This window comes from Bos indicus x Bos taurus, chromosome 6 (assembly GCF_003369695.1).
Source record: "Bos indicus x Bos taurus breed Angus x Brahman F1 hybrid chromosome 6, Bos_hybrid_MaternalHap_v2.0, whole genome shotgun sequence".
NCBI classification, from domain to species: Eukaryota; Metazoa; Chordata; class Mammalia; order Artiodactyla; family Bovidae; genus Bos; species Bos indicus x Bos taurus.
Window position 1 is genome coordinate 31,362,446 of NC_040081.1, and position 20,048 is coordinate 31,382,493.

General features: G+C 35.0%; 1 protein-coding gene across 3 annotated transcripts in view; it reads right to left on the minus strand.

Annotated features, from left to right (window-relative positions):
- Positions 1 to 20,048, minus strand: part of GRID2 (glutamate ionotropic receptor delta type subunit 2) — a 1,644,075-nt gene that overhangs the window by 399,756 nt on the left and 1,224,271 nt on the right. For all 3 annotated transcript variants that reach the window (XM_027544060.1, XM_027544061.1, XM_027544059.1), the window contains exon 10: positions 4,482 to 4,679. In XM_027544060.1, the coding sequence (XP_027399861.1) occupies positions 4,482 to 4,679 (198 nt within the window). The remainder of the gene's footprint in view (positions 1 to 4,481; positions 4,680 to 20,048) is intronic.

Genomic DNA, 20,048 nt, shown 5'->3' on the forward strand with positions numbered 1-20,048 from the left:
GACAAAGACTCTAGAAAACATTCTTTTAATTGTGGTTTCCCCTTAGGAAGGCAGACAACCTTATTAATTTCATAAGTCTTATGTCATGTATAGAGGTATTCAATGACAGTATTTACTGTTACTTAAAGCATACTTAGATCCATGAAAAATGTCTACACTAGTAAAAATATATATAGCAATAATAAGCTCATTTTTCTGGAGCTCGGTCATACATTACTATGCCAATTCAATAGTGATATTTTCCTCTACCAGGGTAAATAAACCTGATAAAATTTTAATATGATGTGTGTATAAGCCAGATAAAATTTTAATATGATGAGTCTTGAATAATCTAAATTACTTTATGATATTTTGACTGCATGACTATTTGTATATTTGAATTGACATTTTTGAGGTGCTTAAAATTAGAGCATACTTCTCTATTGGTAACAGAAGACAGTTAAAGAGAACGCTGTGAACCCTCAGTATAACATTACCACAGTCATCCTGTGATGCTGGCTGTCCTCTGCTCATGAAAATATTCTCTTCCTCTACCACCCTCTCGTAGTTTTCTTCCCATCTCGACACCTGTTTCAGCAAACTCTTACGTAGGCGTCTCCTCTTTCACTTGCTTGATAAGTACTTCTTAAAGCCTAGTCAGAATGGCTAAATATCTTTTTGAAGAAAGTAAAAATCTAATTGTAGTAAATAGTGTTCGTTGCTCAGCTGTGTCTGACTCTTTGCGACCCCATGGACTGTAGCCCACCAGGCTCCCCTGTCCATGGGATTCTCCAGGCAAGAATACTGGAGTGGGTTGCCATTTCCTCCTCCAGGGGATCTTCCTGACCCAGGGATTGAACCCAGGTCTCCGGCATTGCAGGCAGTTTCTTTACCCTCTGAGCCACCTGGGAGGCCCAAGCTTGGCGGGGGCAAGGGTCTAAGTAAAAGTACACAGTAACAGCATGGATCACAAGTCCCTTGAAAGTCTGTGATCTGATGGATTAGGTTAGCAGTTCTAATTGCAGTAAGTAAATACATTTATAGTTTTTCCAGCTAAAAAATCACACATTTGTCAGTCAGCTTTTTTAAACCTGAATTTTTGCTTTGTGAAAGGACCCTGCTGATCTCTACATTATCATATAATAATATGCTCTTACATGCAAATAAAAACAAATTATTATGAAGAACATCTGATGTGAAGAACTGACTCATTGGAAAAGACCCTGATGCTGGGAAAGATGGAAAGCAGGAGGAGAAGGGGACAACAGAGAATGAGATGTTTGGATGGCATCACTAACTCGATGGGCATGAGTTTGAGCAAGCTCTGGGAGCTAGTGACGGACAGGGAAGCCTGGCATGCTGCAGTCCATGGGGTCGCAGAGAGTTGGACATGACTGAGCAACTGAATTGATGAAGAACATCATACTATTGCTGTGTGTGATTCTTATGTAATCAAGTCTTAAAATGATTTTAAAAGGTTATAGTTGGATGAGATATTCCCACTAAAATACTTGTACTCCTCACTTCATAGGTGAGGAGGTAAGTCTCAAAAATTTAACTAACTGGAGCAAGCACACAACCAAATTAAAAACAGCAGCAACATCAAACTAATTTTAATGCTTATTACTTTTAACTAGCATTTATTAATAGTAAGTGAAGTTTACTATTACTTGTCCACTAAGATAACTCTTACAGATTTTTATCTACTATATCTACAGAAAAAACTTGTATAATGTTTCTTCCTTTTCCTTATATTTAAATATAATTGTTTATTTGGGTTCAGTTCAGGCAGGACTCCTCAGAAACACAAAGATAGGATGCTTGTTTTGTGTTTATAGTAAGGAACATAAGGTAAAGAGTCATAGATTTAATAAGAGGGTGAGGATTGATGATTCCTGTTTTCCTATTAAAATACTTATATTAACCTTTTGCAAATAAAATTACATATGTAAAGCATTTATTAAATAAACTGATACTATTTTTCAAGATTTAAAGAATATGAAAAACAGCTTTATTATTTTTCCTATCACTGTCTTCAACATCTCTTATTTTTTTCTCTTCTGCATCTCTTGGAAACAACTTAGATCCTTTCATTTTCAGAATACTTTTATAAATAATTCCAGTTCTGGCAATAAGGGAATATTTTTTAATTGGGTTAACCCAACGAAGAATAATGGTAAATTCTGGGTCAAATTTTTTTAAAAACCCACAAATTGAATAGATTGTGTAACAGTCAAAAACAAGCATAAACTGTAGGCTCTTCAACCCTTTAAAGACAGTAACTGCTTTGGGTGAGTTCCTTTTTTCTATAGCTCATTCACTGAGAACACACCTCAGTTAGGCAATAGAAAGTAGCTAGAGCTCAAGCAGAAAGTCAGAACCTTATTAGCTTGATGTGTTAGAGGGTGGTGTTTGAGGTATCCAGGCTGTCCAGAAATCAAAAGGGACTCACATAAAGGAGGGAGCCACAGAGAAAGAAGCCCCATAATCTATGTATAAGCTTCCCCCAAATCATTGGTTGACTCCTAACCAACACAAGCATAAGAATAATTTTAGCTATCTAGAATAAAAAAAGTTACTGAATGAACTTAATGGAAACTGGAGATGGCAAAGAAAGAATCAATAATCTGAAAGTACATCAAGATATATTAACTCATCTAAAGTTCAGAGAGTAAAATATCATAATAAAATAAATAAGACCTCAGGGATGACCACCCCTACACTATAAAAAAGGAGCAAAGTACAAATGATGGCTAACTTCTCATTATAAACAACATTTGGCAAAAGACAATAGAATGATATATTTAAAGTCATGAACATTAAAAAAAATATGTATGGTAATGAATGTTAACTAGACTTATTGTGGTAATCATTTTGCAATATATCCATATATCAAATCACTATGTCATAAACTTGAAAGTATTTATATTATGTTGTAAACATTGATACATAACTACATCATGTATGTATGTTAACCAGGTTATGTATCAATGTTATTGTGAAATAATAATGAAAACATTTATTATTGTATGAAATATTATTGAATGATAATTTTACTTATTGTTTTTGAAATAAAAAGTTACTCTTGCTTTAAAATCACCAGCCTTGATTTTAGGAATAATAATATTTTACCTACAATATTCTTCTCAGACAATAAAAAGTATAAAGAAAAAGATACTTTGATTATAAGTGACTGTGTTCTGAGACTCAGTGCTCTTGTCAAACGTAAATCAAAATTAGCAGTGCCACTATTTGAAATATTTGAAAACACTAAGACAAAAAGTACCTACCAAAAATAATTCTATCAACTCAGAATTTGTTACATGCTAAAAATATTATTCAAAAATGAGGGTAAACAAAGAAATTTTAAGGTAAGCTAATGTAAAGAGTATATGCCAGGACTGGACTTCAAGACATTCTAAAGGGAATTTCTTCAGGTTGAAGTAAGTGATACCAGTTAGAAGCTCAGATGTATAGAAAGGAATAAAATGTCCCAGAAATAGTAGAAAAATAGTTAAAACATTAGACACTGTCTCCCTTCCCTTTATACCTTTGAAAGTCAATTGATTAAATAAAAGAGTATAAAGTTTTACTTTGGAGTTCATCAAATATAAATATATAACCACAATAACACAAAGGCTATGGTGAATATAAATGGAATTATATTGCTGTACATTTATTACTTTTTAAATGAGAAATGATATGATTTTAATCTACATAAAGTGTGATAAGTTAAGAATGCACATTACTGTCCTAGACTAACCACAGGCAAACAAACAAACAAAAACCAAATAAATACAAATAAGAAGCTAAAAGGGAAATAAAATCAAGCACACAAAAAATCAGCTAACCCAGAGGAAGGCCAGAAATGAAGGAACAGAGGGAAAAATGAGATACACAGAAATCAAATAGTAATTTATAGACCTAAATATGACTATTCAACTCATTAGGAAAGCATAATATTTACAAATGTGGTGCACTTAATAATAAAGCTTCCAAAAAGGAAGGAAAAACTGACAGGAACAGGGATATAGTAATGGGGAAATTTAAAACACTTCTCTGAGAATTGCAAGAACAAGGAGAAAAATATAAGTAACAGTAGCTTTACCTTATTTAGATCCAAAAATGAAATGATCAGTTCCTAAGTGGTCAGAATCTTATTTATTTCTTGAACTTGTGTTTAAAATTAAAAGAACACATTGACATAAATTGTGTTTGGAAAAGGCACTGTGACTTCATCATGTACCAAACAGTGATAATATGTTTGAAGTATAACTTTGGTAAAGGTAAATCCTTGCTCTAAATATTTTTTAGGACATATTTTGAAATTTAGGTTTGTATTGTCATCAATTTTTCTTTCCACAAAGTTCATGAAATAGTATAGGCTGAGACTTGCATTCAACACCACCACCCAAGGCCTTGCCTTACACTTATTTTAAATGAAATTAACTTCCAAGGGTTATAGTCAACTTTAGATGTGTGATAAACAAACAAATGCTTACCTTAAACACTAGTTCTCCTACCAAGCCATTCCATGTTCCATCTTCCTGTGGGCTTCCATACTTGTGATCCGGTGCAACATAAATTTCATAGTTAAAACCCAGGTAGTTGGATAAGGCATCCAGAACATCGATGGAGAAGCCTTGGTATTTTTTCGGCTTACCCAGGACATTTTCAGACACCATTACAAAAGGTTCTTCCTACATGAAATTAAAAGAAATCGTTGGTGTCAATCTATGCTGCTCCTTTAAAGCAAAGATTAATTCTTCAAAGAATGCAGCTTACAGTTTAAAATTGATTTTGTACTGTGAGAGAATAACTTTGAAATAAAACTTATGTGTTATTAATGCATCATTTTACCAAACTGTTTAATCACCCAGTTTCTTGTCATCTCTCATTTAATTATTATCATATCAAAAAATTAGATGCAAGTGATTACAAAACTTCAGGAACCATAAATTCATTTCTCTTGCCACTTCAGGATAAACCTAAGATTCATCAAAAATATAATCATGTTTAGGAAACCATGAATTTATTGTTTCTGTCCCTGGGTAGTTATTTTCTATATTTGTCAAAATACATGAAAATATTTTAAGAGATATAAGAGACACAAATTGTTTTGAAAAGATACAAAAATTCTAAGAACTTACAATTTAGCTAAAATTTATAATATCACATTTACTGGGAGTTATTTGCTAAGTAATTTTGAAACTTGGATATAAACACACATTTCATTGCAAAAGTAGTTTCTCCACTACTGTTATGAGAAATTCACTTACCTTTTTGGTAATCTGTGTAATTTAGTAAATTTAGCAAATTGGTTTCCATTTCAACCTCTTTCATCTTTTTGCATTGTTGTGCTGTTACAGTTAACAAATGGTCCCCTTTCACTTTTTAGAGCACCTAGTGTTATAAGCACTAAATTGGTCTGACATGCTGGCAGACTACAGAAAATTAGATAATGTATTTCTTAATTTCCTAAACTTGTTCAGAAAACTTTCAGCAACAGTAATATTTACAGATAACCATCCACAGTGTATATATCTACCTAGTCCTGTGGGCAGGTTATCATCTATCCTCCGTCTAAGCCAGAATACCTAAGGATTGTAACATTAAGGACTTACAAAATAGCCTTTATTGAGTTATAAAATAATATTTGGCTTTTGGCTCTTACTCAAAGACACTAAGTCAGTGCCTTATAAAATCAGCTGCATCTATGATAGGAATATTTTTCACCATAACATTCTGCTGCTGCTGCTGCTAAGTCGCTTCAGTCATGTCTGACTCTGTGCAACCCCATAGATGGCAGTCCACCAGGCTCCCCATTCCCTGGGATTCTCCAGGCAAGAAGACTGGAGTGGGTTGCCATTTCCTTCTCCAGTGCATGAAAGTGAAAAGTGAAAGTGAAGTCGCTCAGTCATGTCTGACTCTTAGCGACCCCATGGACTGCAGCCTACCAGGCTCCTCCGTCCATGGGATTTTCCAGGCAAGAGTGCTGGAGTGGGGTGACATTGCCTTCTTCGACCATAACATTCAGTTCTCCATAAACATTACCATGAGATAAGTTTTTATATTGTCCAGAGACAATAGAGCTTAATTTTGCTTCAGTAATGCCTTTTTTAAAATAATGAAAATAAAGTAAATAATTATTTAGATATCCTATTTCACTTTAGATACCCAGGAGACCACGATGCTCATCTATAACTATGTTGACATTGTGGTATTTGTAATTTTCAAAAAATCTTGATTTTCCAAATTGCTGATACTTTTTCATTTAAAAAATGGTCTTGTTTAACTGTTTATAACTTATCTTAGCGCAAAATAAATCAGTAAATGAACAGTTAGATGAAGGAGATGACTGCTATTTGTTCCCCAGTAGTGGGAACAATTAATTGCTCTTCATTAATTATACATATCTATTTTCAAATCAGCAGTTGAGAATATAGACAATCCACAATCTCCTTTTAGGCAAAGTGAGACCACGTGACCAGTTCTGAGAAGTGTGATGTAACCAGGGTGCTTTGTGCAACTGTTTTTGTGTCCTTTCTACTTCTTCCAGCTGGCATGAACACTTAACAGCTGGAAGTTCTGGTAACTGTCTTAGCTCACACATAATAGAGAAATAATACAGAAGTGTATGTCCTTGACATTTGAAACGCTATAGAAGGCTCACACTGACTCTCTACTGTTCTAAAACATAAAAAAAAAAAAAAAAAGGAAAGAAAACCTCAATTTCTTATTGTTGTTAAGCTCAAGATATTTTTTTTGGTTTTTACCAGTATTTGATCCTAATGAACAAAGATAGACTGATATATATCAATAGGTTGGAAACTTTGAGAATGAATGAAAATTTTTAACAATTCTGACGTTTAATCTAAATGATATCAACTAAATAAAAAGTAAAAATTCAACACATCCTTTAATACTATGCATAAAATACAGAACATTTTCTTGATTCCAAATTAAAACTTTCATCTAATATAGCAGAGTTTATCACTGTTAATTATATAACCTAGTTAATGATGATACATTGCACAATGCATCTGTGACCTGAAGTCACAAAGTCGTTCAGAATAGGTCAAAGAAATTCCAAAATAAAGATCATATTCAGAGAGCATGAAAATAAGATCAGGAAATTCCAGAATTAATTGGGCATTGATTATTTATATTATGCTGTGCATGCTGGCAACAGAGAGCATGTACTTATTTCCTTATACACATCTCATTCATTGCTATATTTTGAACATCTATCCATCGACAAACTGATGGAAAGATGCTTCATAAAAGATCTTATTGGTCCTCTACTAATAATTTTGACCATATACTTTCTTTATTTATTCATGGACTTAAAATCTAACAAATCTCTTAGGTTCAGCAGCAATTTAATCACCAGGAAATGGAAAACCAGTCTTTAGGGTGACATTTGGAAAATTAAGAGGACTAATAATAATGCAAAGCTAACTGCTCTATGTGGCAAAAATAATACCCCAATGTATGCTTTCGTATGAAATAGTGATTCTTTTCAATTCTATTAACATATCTTTAGAACAACTGTTTAATTGCTAAGTTGTGTCATATTTGCTTAGTATGCTGAATTTACCCCTAGAAAATATTTTTAATTGCAACATTATAAGTAAATCCCTAGGCAAATGGATCCCTTTCAGAAGTTTGTTGTCAAAGTCTGTTCCTAGCAACATCAGCTACAAATGATTAAAGATACAGAATAAAAATGATTATACTAAGGGTTTTTTAAAGAGAGCTGATGAATTATTGATGAACACGCTTTTTAATTTTACGTCCTAAATAAACTTTATTACATTTTATCACTGTCCTCTAGATCAGTGTTCTTAAGCTTTGTTTTTAAGCTCTATTACACATTTGGATTGTTATGCATAAATCCTACCTCAGACCAGTTGTGTTTTATGAGGACAATCAGCCAATATAGTGGACAAGTAAACATAGCAACAGAAATTCGACTGAAACTCTGGGACTGATAATAGAAAAGATACTTACTCCTTCTCTATGGCAATACTGAGCTTGGTTTAATCACTTTTATCTATGTACCTGTTTCCAAAATTTATTCACTCATTGACTCATCCATTTAACATGCATTAAGCAGTTATTGCATCAAATTACTACACTCAATATAGTGAGAGATATTGGTAAAAAGTCATGGACACCATCTTCAAAACAATTGTAACCTAGTATTGGAAAAGCTATGTCCTCAAAAAACATAAAGTAAAACTTGAGTATCACGTACCATGACTGGCATGAACAGAAGACCAGAGCAATACAAAGGAAATTGTAAAAATAATGGAAATAGGGAGTTCCATAGTGGTCCAGTGGGCTCCACACTCCCAATGCAGGGGCTAAGGCTGGATCCCTGGTGAGGGAACTAGATTGTGCATGCCACAACTAAAGGTTTAAGATTCTACTTGACCCAACCAAGACTTGGCCTTGCCAAATAGATATTAACAAATTTCAATTTCACTCTGAATATGAACACTATGAATGTTGGGCACCAGAATATATCCCCAAGAATGTTTATAGCAGTATTGTCTATAGTAGCCCAAATCTAGAAATAATCTCAGACCATGAACTCCTTAATGCCAAATTCAGGCTTAATATGAAAGTGTAGGGAAAACCACTAGACCATTCAGGTACGACCTAAATCAAACCCCTTACATTTATACAGTGAGGTTACAAATAGATTCAAGGGACTAGATCGGATAGAATACCTGAAGAACAACGGACGGAGGTTTGTGACATAGTACAGGAAGTAGGGATCAAGACCATTCCCAAGAAAAAGAAATGAAAAAAGGCAAAATGGTTGTCTGAGGAGGCCTTACAAATAGTTGTGAAAAGCAGAGAAGTGAAAGGCAAAGGCGAAAAGGAAAGATATACCCATTTGAATGCAGAGTTCCAAGAATAGCAAGGCGAGATAAGAAAGCTTTCCTCAGTGATCAATGCAAAGAAATAGAGGAAAACAATAGAATGGGAAAGACTAGAGATCCCTTCAAGAAAATTGGAGATACCAAGGGAACATTTCATGCAAAGATGGACACCATAAAGGACAGAAATGGTACGGGCCTAACAGAAACAGCAGATATTAAGAACAGGTGGCAAGAATACACAGAAGAACTGTACAAAAAAAGATCTTCACAACCCAGATAATTACAATAATGTGATCACTCACCTAGAGCCAGACATCCTGGAATGCAAAGTCAAGTGGGCCTTAGGAAGCATTACTACAAAAAAAGCTAGTGGAGGTGATGGAATTCCAGTTGACCTATTGCAAATCCTAAAAGATGATGCTGTGAAAGAAAATGCTGCACTCAATATGCCAGCAAATTTGGAAAACTCAGCAGTGGCCACAAGACTGGAAAAGGTCAGTTTTCATTCCAATCCCAAAGAAAAGTAATGCCAAAGAATGCTCAAACTACCACACAATTGCACTCATATCATGCGCTAGAAAAGTAATGTTCAAAATTCTCCAAGCCAGGCTTCAACAGTATGTGAACCATGAACTTCCAGATGTTCAAGCTGGATTTAGAAGAGGCAGAGGAACCAGAGAACAAATTGCCAACATCTGATGAATTATCGAAAATGAAAGAAAATTCCAGAAAACATCTACTTCTGCTTTATTGACTATGCCGAAGTCTTTGACTGTGTGGATCACAAAATGTGTTGAAAATTCTTCAAGAGATGGAAATACCAGACCACCTGACCTGCCTCTTGAGAAACCTGTATGCAGGTCAGGAAGCAACAGTTAGAACCGCACATGGAACAACAGACTGGTTCCAAATAGGAAAAGGAGTACGTCAAGGCTGTATATTGTCACCCTGCTTATTTAACTTATACTCAGAGTACATCATGACAAGTGCTGGACTGGATGAAGCTCAAGCTGGAATCAAGATTGCTGGGAGAAATATCAGTAATCTCAGATATGCAGATGGCACCACCCTTATGACAGAAAGCGAAGAACTAAAGAGCCTTTTGATGAAAGTGAAAGAGGAGAGTGAAAAAGTTGGCTTAAAGCTCAACATTCAGAAAACTAAGATCATGGCATCTGTCCCATTACTTCATGGCAAAGAGATGGAGAAGCAATGGAAACAGTGACAAAGTTTATTTTTTGGGGCTCCAAAATCACTGCGGATGGTGTCTGCAGCCTTGAAATTAAAAGACGCTTGCTCCTTGGAAGAAAAGTTATGACCAACCTAGACAGCATATTAAAAAGCAAAGACATTACTTTGCTGACAAAGTTCCGTCAGGTCAAAGCTATTGTTTCTCCAGTAGTCATGTATGGATGTGAGAGTTGGACTATTAAGAAAGCTGAGCACTGAAGAATTGACGCTTTTGAACTGTGGTGTTGGAGAAGACTCGAGAGTCCTTTGGACTGCAAGGAGTTCCAATCAGTCCATCCTAAAGAAAATCAGTCCTAAATATTCATTGGAAGGGCTGATGCTGAAGCTGAAACTCCAATATTTTGGCCACGTGTTGTGAAGAACTGATTCATTGGAAAAGACCCTGATACTGGGAAAGATTGAAGGTGGGAGGAGAAGGGGACAGCAGAGGATGAGATGATTGGGTGGTATCACCAACTCAATGGACATGAGTTTGAGTAAACTCCAGGAGTTGGTGATGGACAGGGAGGCCTGGTGTGCTGCATTCCATGGGGTTGCTAAGAGTCTGACATGACTGAGTGACTGAATTGAGAAATAATCTAAAAATCCAAATGTATTTCCACATGGAAAAGTGAATACATTGTGGTATATTTATACAATGTAGTATTAAACAGCTTCAAACTGAAGACATTAGAGTGATATCCAATAACATGAATGGACCTTTACAAGAATCATGATGAGTGAAAAAAAGCAATATTCCAAGGAATAGCTTGGTTCCATTTTTGTAACATTTAAAAATCTGATGAAATAGCTATGTGTTTAAGGAGTCACACCTTAAATAGGTGGAGACACTATAAAGAAAATCAAGGAAGGAATCAGCTTTGGCTGCTAGAGAGGGTGTGATAAAAAAGATGCACAAGGATAGCTGCCTCTTGTAGGTAATGACAGTATTCTATCTTTTGTTCTGAGCAGTGGTTATCTAGATATTACTCTACTATGCATTAATTAATGGTTTAAACTTTTTTTTGTGTATGGGTGTTATAATTGTAATATAAATAAAAATAAAGTACATTAAGTGGGAGAAGATAATGGAGGATGTTGAAGTCAGATTAAGGTTACTGTCTTTTATCTGTCAGGGAACCAGAACTTTGTGGAAGGGAAACAGCATAATTAGAAAGTAACTTTGAGAGAAGAGTGTAGAGTGGATTGTGACAGGATGGGGAATAAGTGTCCTTTGTAACCATACAGATGACAGGGGATTATAGCCCACACCTGTTAAACATAGATTTGAAAGTTGTATACAGGTGGGTTGGAATCTTCTATTACAGGGACAGAAAAAGGAAAAAAGAAATTATAAAACCCTGACTTTAAAATTCATTTCCCAGCAATTAGTTTCAAAGAGTATTAATATGACTGAGTCTAAATTGGTAAAAATGTGTCTGCCTATTAAATGAAAACAAATTGCAGACTTCGATTTGCTGATCATTTGGATGAAAGAATCTCTAAACACAATTCTCAGCAACTGGAACAAATGACGTTTTCACTGAATGCCTGTAGTTTATCAATCTTAGTGTTAGCATGAGGATCCATACACTTGCTTATAGAAAAATGGGTTTCTGTCATTGGTAATTTTCATATTAGCAAGGATTTATTCACATCACTTGTTAGGTTATTAGATAATAACTTCATAATTCTGAACTTGTACCCAATCACTTAAAAAATCTCATGTTAATTGCTTAGTTGATTTACAACAATGTTTGCAACTTGCAGACTTTGTTGTTAAATCCCCATATTTTAATAGCTATGCAATACTGTTTGCTAGTGATAGAGTTTGGAAAAAGCATCTGACATTTTTGATAGGTGTAAGTGACAAGCTCTACTGTGAAGTCTTTATTGAGGGCTTTATAGAAGTTAAAATATGCATTACTTCACAGAATGCCGGGCTGGTCAAAACTTGGAATCAGTCACTGGAAATTCCTTACCATTCTGCTCACATGTGCAGCTCAAAGACATTAACTAGAGAATAAGAATATTTCTTAATGACCTGTTTAAAAACTTCTCCCCATAAACAATGCTCCTGGCTGAAGCAAACAAGAACTGTCTTCACGCACAGTGTGAGCTTATATTTTGCTTAGGGATGACACATTCCACTGTGATATATGCAGAATTAATGACTATCATTCTTCTTGGAAAAATCTCATTATTTTTATAGACCATATACAAAATATTAGAAACTACTATACGTTTAAAAAGGTAAAAGGTATGGAGTTGGTTATTAAAAAGATATTGAAACACCAGGACAGGAAAACAAAAATAAAAAACATCAGAAGAGGAACAAACAATCTAGGTGTTGTAAAAACAAAAACATCTGAGTTGCATGGAGAGAAGAAAACCGGCTCATAGGGATATGCAATGAAAACATTTTTCAAAGGGCTTCCGCAGAAGGATTTTATGCAGGAACAAAGATTTAGAAAATATTGCAGTAATCGAATTTTTGCTTAAATATATTTATCAGACAATATATTACCTTTGCTCAAACATATTTATCAGACAAGATTCAAATTATAAATAATATCAGTAAATAAAAATATTTACTCACTCTAACTTCCTAAAACCATACCTTACATATTATTTCTGACTCCTATTTTGTAAGCAATTATAAAAGTCAAAAAGATATTTTAAATTGAACACAAAGCTATTGGTATGCAAGGTAATTCATTTTCACAATAACATGTTTGATTATACATTCCTTTCAAAACATGAAATGGCTATATTTTAGTGACTTAATGGAGGGTGGCAAAACCAAAAAATATGTTTCTTTTGTTTCTATGAGGATCTGAAAGAAACATAAGATGCTGTAACTGGAAATACAAGGTTATCAAGGACAATGGGTGATCACAACAATCCTGAGTACATTAGTTTTCATTTATTGGTTTTCCCTCACAGGCATTTGAAAATACATTTTAGGAGGCTTAGATTTTATAGGCCACAAGATTACCATATATAAACTTAGAAATATTAGACCTTTGGTTTGCTTTCTGAATATAAGTGCTGGGTAATACTTAATGTTTGTTGGGCCCTGTCTTCATTATTTTGCTAAAATTCAACACTCACATGAAACTTACAAGGCCACAGCCACATACAAGAGTCAATTCTAGTCCATAAATATTGTCAAAAGTTCACTAGTGCAGAAGACTTTGTAAGTGCAGTCATGTCAAATAAAACTATCAAAAGTATGTTTTGAGATATAGAATATTGCAGCTGCAAAAAGTGATTGGCTTCACCAAATGTCAGAATTCTACCACATATTTAACTCAAGAACCTGGTAACATCTGACTTCCAAATGATGATAACGTTTACAAACACTCTGGTTGATACAGTCATAGTCCTATAAAAATATTGTCAATAACAGTCCTGTTAGCACTGTCAGCAGAGCTTTATGTCCAGACAGTCCATGTCCAGGACATAAGCTTTATGTCTAGACAGTCTATGTCAGGACATAAGGATGTTTAATAAATATCAAATGAAGCTAATTAAATATGAGAATACAATAAAAAGTTAAACTTGAAATGCTTAAAGTTAGTGGTATATATATCCAAAATAATATTATTACAGAAAAACAGCAGAAATTCATGTATCTATTGTCATTCAAGAGTGTTAATGCTAGGCAATGCTATGCTAAGAACACAGCAATGAACAAAGCCAACAATGAACAGACCTCTCTATCCTTGTAGACCTACATGCTAATGGGAGTGGTGGACAATACACAAAATAAGCACTGTTTATGTTATGTCAGGTGATAAGAACGTGGGGAGAAAATTAAATAAATATTGAGGACAAAGAGCATGTGAGAAAGTGTTGTACCTTCAAGGAAGAGCCTCTTTAGAAAAACCTTTCAGACTGAAAAGAGAGTAAGTGTAAATGTGTCAGCAGGAATCTCTCTGACATGACTGAGAGATAGAAGGGACGCTGGTGTGGTAGGAACCGAGGAAGTTAGGGTCAGATAGGAAATATCTGAGAGATAACAGGTGTGTGTCCAGTGGAGCTTCAACGGTACTTTTAAGCCCCGTGACAACTTTAGCTCTTATTTTGACTGAGATGGGCAGCCTGATGGGCTCTGGGCAGAGGGGGTGTGTGATCTGCTATGTTTTAACAGTTTTCAAGACAGTTGATGGTATTGAAAGAAAGCTAGAAGGGCCAAGGACAGAATCTAGGAGAGTAGTTAGGAATCCTTTGCAACAAGCCAGTGAGTTAGGGCAGTAAGCTGAATTTGATGTGAAGTAGTAGGATTCTGGGTAATCTTTGAAATCCCAAAGCTGATGGGATTCACTGATACATCAGATGTGCAGTTATTAGTACTTAGTGAGAATTGATAGGATGCTATGCCATACTTCTGGAAATTCTAAGTGGAAACCTCAGCCTTTAGAAGTATATGGACTCCTGAGATTCTCCCTGAATGTTTTTCATTTGGCATATGCAACATAATTTTATTAGAGGGATTAAAACTTTCAATCAATAGACCAAAGTCCTTAGGGCGAATGTTCAATACAGAATCAAAGGTAATATTTTGAACAAACCTACTGCATTGAGTGCAAAATTAATACACATTCAAATTTAATAGAAGGAAAATGTGCACTTTCTTTTTATCCTGCGTATTTGTGATTCACATAATCAGTTAAAAGAGAAATAATATTTAGCAGAAGAAATAAAAATCATTAAAATCATCATAATCTTTAAAGCTTGAATTTTAAAAGGAGAAAGTTCAATACCAAACATTAAGGGTGAATTATTTATTTTTGTTCTCTTAATACACCTTTGAGAAATAGAAATTTCAAAAAAAGATGAGTTATTTATAGCTCGTTGGATTGGCAAAGAATGTTAATTTTTAATCATATAAGGAAGCAGACTTTCTTATACACTACTTATGTGAGTTAAAACTGGTACAACCTTTAAGCAAACAAATTCATGAAGTGAAGAAGTGAAGTCGCTCAGTCGTGTCTGGCTCTTTGCGACCCCATGGGCAGTAGCCTGCACCAGGCTCCTCCGTCCATGGGATTTTCTAGGCAAGAGTACTGGAGTGGGTTGTCATTTCCTTCTCCAGGGAATCTTCCCGACCCAGGGATAGAACCCAGGTCTCCTGGATTGTAAACAGACGCTTTACCATCTGAGCCACCAGGGAAGTTTAAACAAACAAATTCATGGTAGGAAAGCAAACGTTTGGAAATTTTTGTGTTATTTCTTTTGGTAGCTGTCCAACTAAGAAGGTAATAATAAATGAACATAGTTATGTAGCTAAAAGAATGTTAATTGCAACTTCTCTAGTGAGAACTTGAAAACAAACTAAATGTCCAACAATTAGGGATTGCTTTTTTAAAACTCTGTATCATGGACTGAGACACAGCACATTCAGCTGTCATCTCCAGTGTTTCAGTGCCCTGTTACATAGTTATTTGCCCAGAATCAGACCACAGGAGGGTTTATTTAAGAACATTTTAAAGGCTGGAGTTAGTTTGTTTTTGTTTGTCTTAAAGATTCAAAATATTACGGTAAAAACATTACTTTCACTTGCATTCCAACATATTTCAGTAAATGGGACACGAAAATGTTGAATTTCAGTTGGCATTCTGGGAATTATGTAAAACCCTGAACAAATTAATGGAAATTTGAGACAACTGTAAAGATCATTCATCAAGCAGATGAAAAAAAAATATTGATTTACATCTGTTGTATAAAGGATACTTGTTTACGTTAAAGATAGTCATATATATTTTGCTTAATGGGAAGAAAACGTACAAAACTATTCATGAGTATGTGTGCGGGTGTCTTAGTTAATTCAGACTGCTATAACAAATTACTAGAGACTGAGTGGCTTAAATAGCAAACACTTATTTCTCACAGTTGTAAAGCCTGGAAAGTCCAAGATAAATGTGCCAGTAGATCCAGGGTTTGAGGAGAGCTTGCTTCCTCTGCTTCACAGGGCAGAGAGCAGAGAGATCATCTTTCTCATGTCTCATCTTGTGAGGGCACTAATCTGATTCATGAAGGCTCCACTCTCATGAGACGCATGTGCACATGTAAATAAACCTTGACTTTCTCCTGTTGTCATTTAATTCACAGGCCCCCAAACATATGAACCTAAGAAGGTAGAAGAAAAGTTTTCCTCCCAACAGTACCAAGCCTTTTTCACGCAAGAAGATAGTCTTTCCCTTAAAATCCATCTGGAGATAACAAGGTACATAATAATTTTGGTAATCCCACTTTATACCCTTTGCTGAAACTGCACTCACTATTTCTGCCATTGACCTGCCTGATCTAAGGTTTTAAGAATAAGGTGACAGGTTTTCTATTTCCAGTAAGCTGAATGCTTTCTGAAGGACATGCTTTTTTATTTTGATTTTATTATGAACCACAGAGGGATACTTAAAGAAAAGATTTCTTGCATAGAGGGCAGAAACAGAAGAATAGAAAACAGAAATGTGCTGATATTTAAAAGCAAGAAACAAATCTGTGGGGATTTACAGAATGTAGAGAAGTCTCAGCTTAAAGTGGTAAAGACCATATTCTATGTTTCAAAAATTAGTAAGGGTATAAAAGATTACTGAAGTATTATTTAAATTAATAAAAAGCATATAAAATAGATTCTGTGCTAGTTTATCAGGTCTGTAGATATGGACTACAGTACTGAATTAATTGTGGGGCCATATTAAGGAATTAGAGGAATATACCCGTAATTTGGGCTTTCCTGATAGCTCAGTTAGTAAAGAATCTGCCTGCAATGCAGGAGACCCTGGTTCGATTCCTGGGTCAGGAAGATCCACTAGAGAAGGGACAGGCTACCCACTCCAGTATTCTTGGTCTTCCCTGGTGGCTCAACTGGTAAAGAATTTGCCTGCAATGTGGGAGACCTGGGTTCAACCCCTGGTTGGGAAGATCCCCTGGAGAAGAGAAAGGCTACCCACTCCAGTATTCTGGCCTGGAGAATTCCATGGACTATATAGTCCTTGGGGTTGCAAAGAGCTGGACACAACTGAGCAACTTTCACTTCACCCATAATTTATGGAAAAATGTAAAGATGTATGCAACTTTTTCCCATGATTTTTTTTTTATTGCATAATAGAATGGAATGTTTAGTGTAAAACTAGTCACAATACTTAACCCTATGACATACTTCATTGGATGGAGCTAATGTCACTTAGAGTGATAAAACATTGAACACTGATCCTTCTATTTTTACATTCCTCAGCAGATACTCCAGGAGTAATCCCAAATGTAACATTGCATGTACAGAAAATCATTTTAGTTTTGAGGCTGAAGACCAAAGGTCATTCTTAAATTTTGAAAGGACTCATTAAACAAAGGTGAGAGATATTTTTCAAAGTCTTTGTTCTTGATGAGTGATCACTTTTTTATTCTCCTTGACTTCTAAAAAATTAAAAGAGTTTGCTTTTTAATGCTAATCAGTTTCTTCTTTATTCCCCAGTAGACTTCAGACCATTCAGCCTCCATACTGTATTTTCTTGAGCTCTTTATTGACCATGGTCTTAGAGATTTTATTTGGCTCAGAACAACACAACAGCTTGTTATTTTTAATTGAACTGCAGAGTACATTAGTCTACATAAGAATCAATGGGAAAAATTAATTTGAACATTTCATTTTCCCATTTAATGCCACTGGCGATGGTTAAAAAAAAAAGGGAAAAGGAAAAAAGAAACACCTTCAAACCTACCCCCAAAAATCTAAAATATGTAAAGTGCATATCCTTGTGCTAACTCCCATCACATAGAGAACCTGAAATTCTTTGCTCAAAATTTTAAAACATCCAAGAACCACAAATTCGCTTTTCAGCATAATGGCTTTTTTGTTTCCAGGTTAAAATAATTGATACACAGTTTACATGGAGATGCTGTGAAGAGATACCTTAAAATCCAAACCTCTTTGTATTTTGTCTGATCATTGAAAAACCCAAGGGGTGTATTTTGGAAGAGTATGCATTTGCCTTCCTTTCCTTGACCAGCTTTTCCATTTCTGGGGCCTCCATACAATATGGTGGTTCTCTCCTTGACTGCCTCCCATCTCCCAGAGGGAGCTGACTTTTAATAGCTGTTTGTGTTCTAGAAGCTGACAGATGAGTAAACTATTCCCATGTTGGGTACTTTTTGGAGGTAACTTTTCTCATTTTAGACCACCCTAGAGTCCTGTTTAATGCAATGGATAGTGACTTGATGAATGGTCCCCCATTGGTCAAAACCTGTTACCTGGCTTTTGAAAAACTCCAAATCACGCCTGAGGCCTATCTTCCTCATCGGTAAGGCAGCCATATGCTGCTGCTGCTGCTAAGTCGCTTCAGTCATGTCCGATTCTGTGCGATCCCAGAGATGGCAGCCCACCAGGCTCCCCCATCCCTGGGATTCTCCAGGCAAGAACACTGGAGTGGGTTGCCATTTCCTTGGCCTTGGCTCTTGGAGAGGGACTGGGAAAGCAGACAAGGTTTTCTCAAAATGTATTTCCTTTGTAAACTGAAACCTAATGATTATACTTTAATTCCGAACACTAGTTTTCCCTCCTAATTGGAAAGGTTTCTAAGATGTAAGAAAGGACAACTTCCTGTGACTTTTTTTTTTTTTTTGCATCTGTTTGCCTAGTATCAGTTATGTCACTGTAAAACAGCAACAACATCAACATGCTATGGGAGCTTAGAAGTGACAACTGAATATGCATCTTCTTAATGAAAGGCTGAACCTTTTGAGAGGTCAAGGCAACATTTAGAACACTGATACAGCAAGATGTGTGGGAGTATCCTACTTTATATATTTGTACACCTAAATATCTATTACTACATAATTAAAAGGTAAATACATGCTTTTCATGTATCCTTTTAAATAAAGTCTTTGTTCAATAAGATCTTCCCAGTAATAGAAAACTGTCTCAAAAGTCTCTAATATTTTAAACTATGTCCAGTACATAGTTTCTAGAAAGTGAATTTTAACAAAGTGGTGAAATAAAAGTTTATCTTTTTAGTTAAAAAAATTTGGAATTGATATGCTTTTTGTCATTGTTTGTCCAGCATTGCAGAATTTCTCTGTATCTTGTATGACCTATTACTCAGCCAAGACTCAAAAGGATCCCTAAGCAAATTTCTGCAAGTATTCTCCTCAGATAGTTCTCTCTTTTCCAACATGTTCCCTATGGCTGGTGAGAAGTCAGACAAACAAGGATTCAATGCTCACTTTTGTTCCAATTATAACTTGAAGTTATTTAACTAGCTCTAAGTATCAGCCATATCTACAAACTGCAAATAATAATCTTCAGGGCTCCATGGAGATTAAAATAACTGAGAATAATAAGTGTGCCCTAAATGCGGGCTAGTAACACTTAATTCATTAATATACTACTTTGTAACTCTAGAAAGTAAAATCTATGTCAGAAGCATTTCTCTAGTTTTCATATTTTTACTTATACTTGTTTTTCAGGAATTATATATAGAACTGGTTTTGTGTTTTTTGTAACTACGCCAAAGCTACTGCATTAGCAAAAAGTAACTTAAAACTTCAAGGTCACCTTAACATCTGGATTTCTTTTAGATACAGTGCTATATATAATTCTGAAAGTAAAGTATAATATAGTTCATATGATGTTGGTTAAAATATTATAGAAGTTATGTAAATCACATAGACCTACTGTTTCTACATCTTTGAATTTTCAAATGACTATATCAATACTTTTCTAAACTTCTAGAGACAAGCAGTAAATATATTTTTCAGAAGTGAATTATGTACCATATCTCTGAAATATCTATGCAGTGTTTATTCTAAGAATTCAGGTTTCATCTTCCAAAAGGAAGAAAAGTTGGGTCATGCATGGTTATCTCAGTGCTGTAGTGATCCTTGCATGTTTGCATGACAGCTATCATCTTAAGAATTGGTGTGATGAGAAAGAATAAGAAA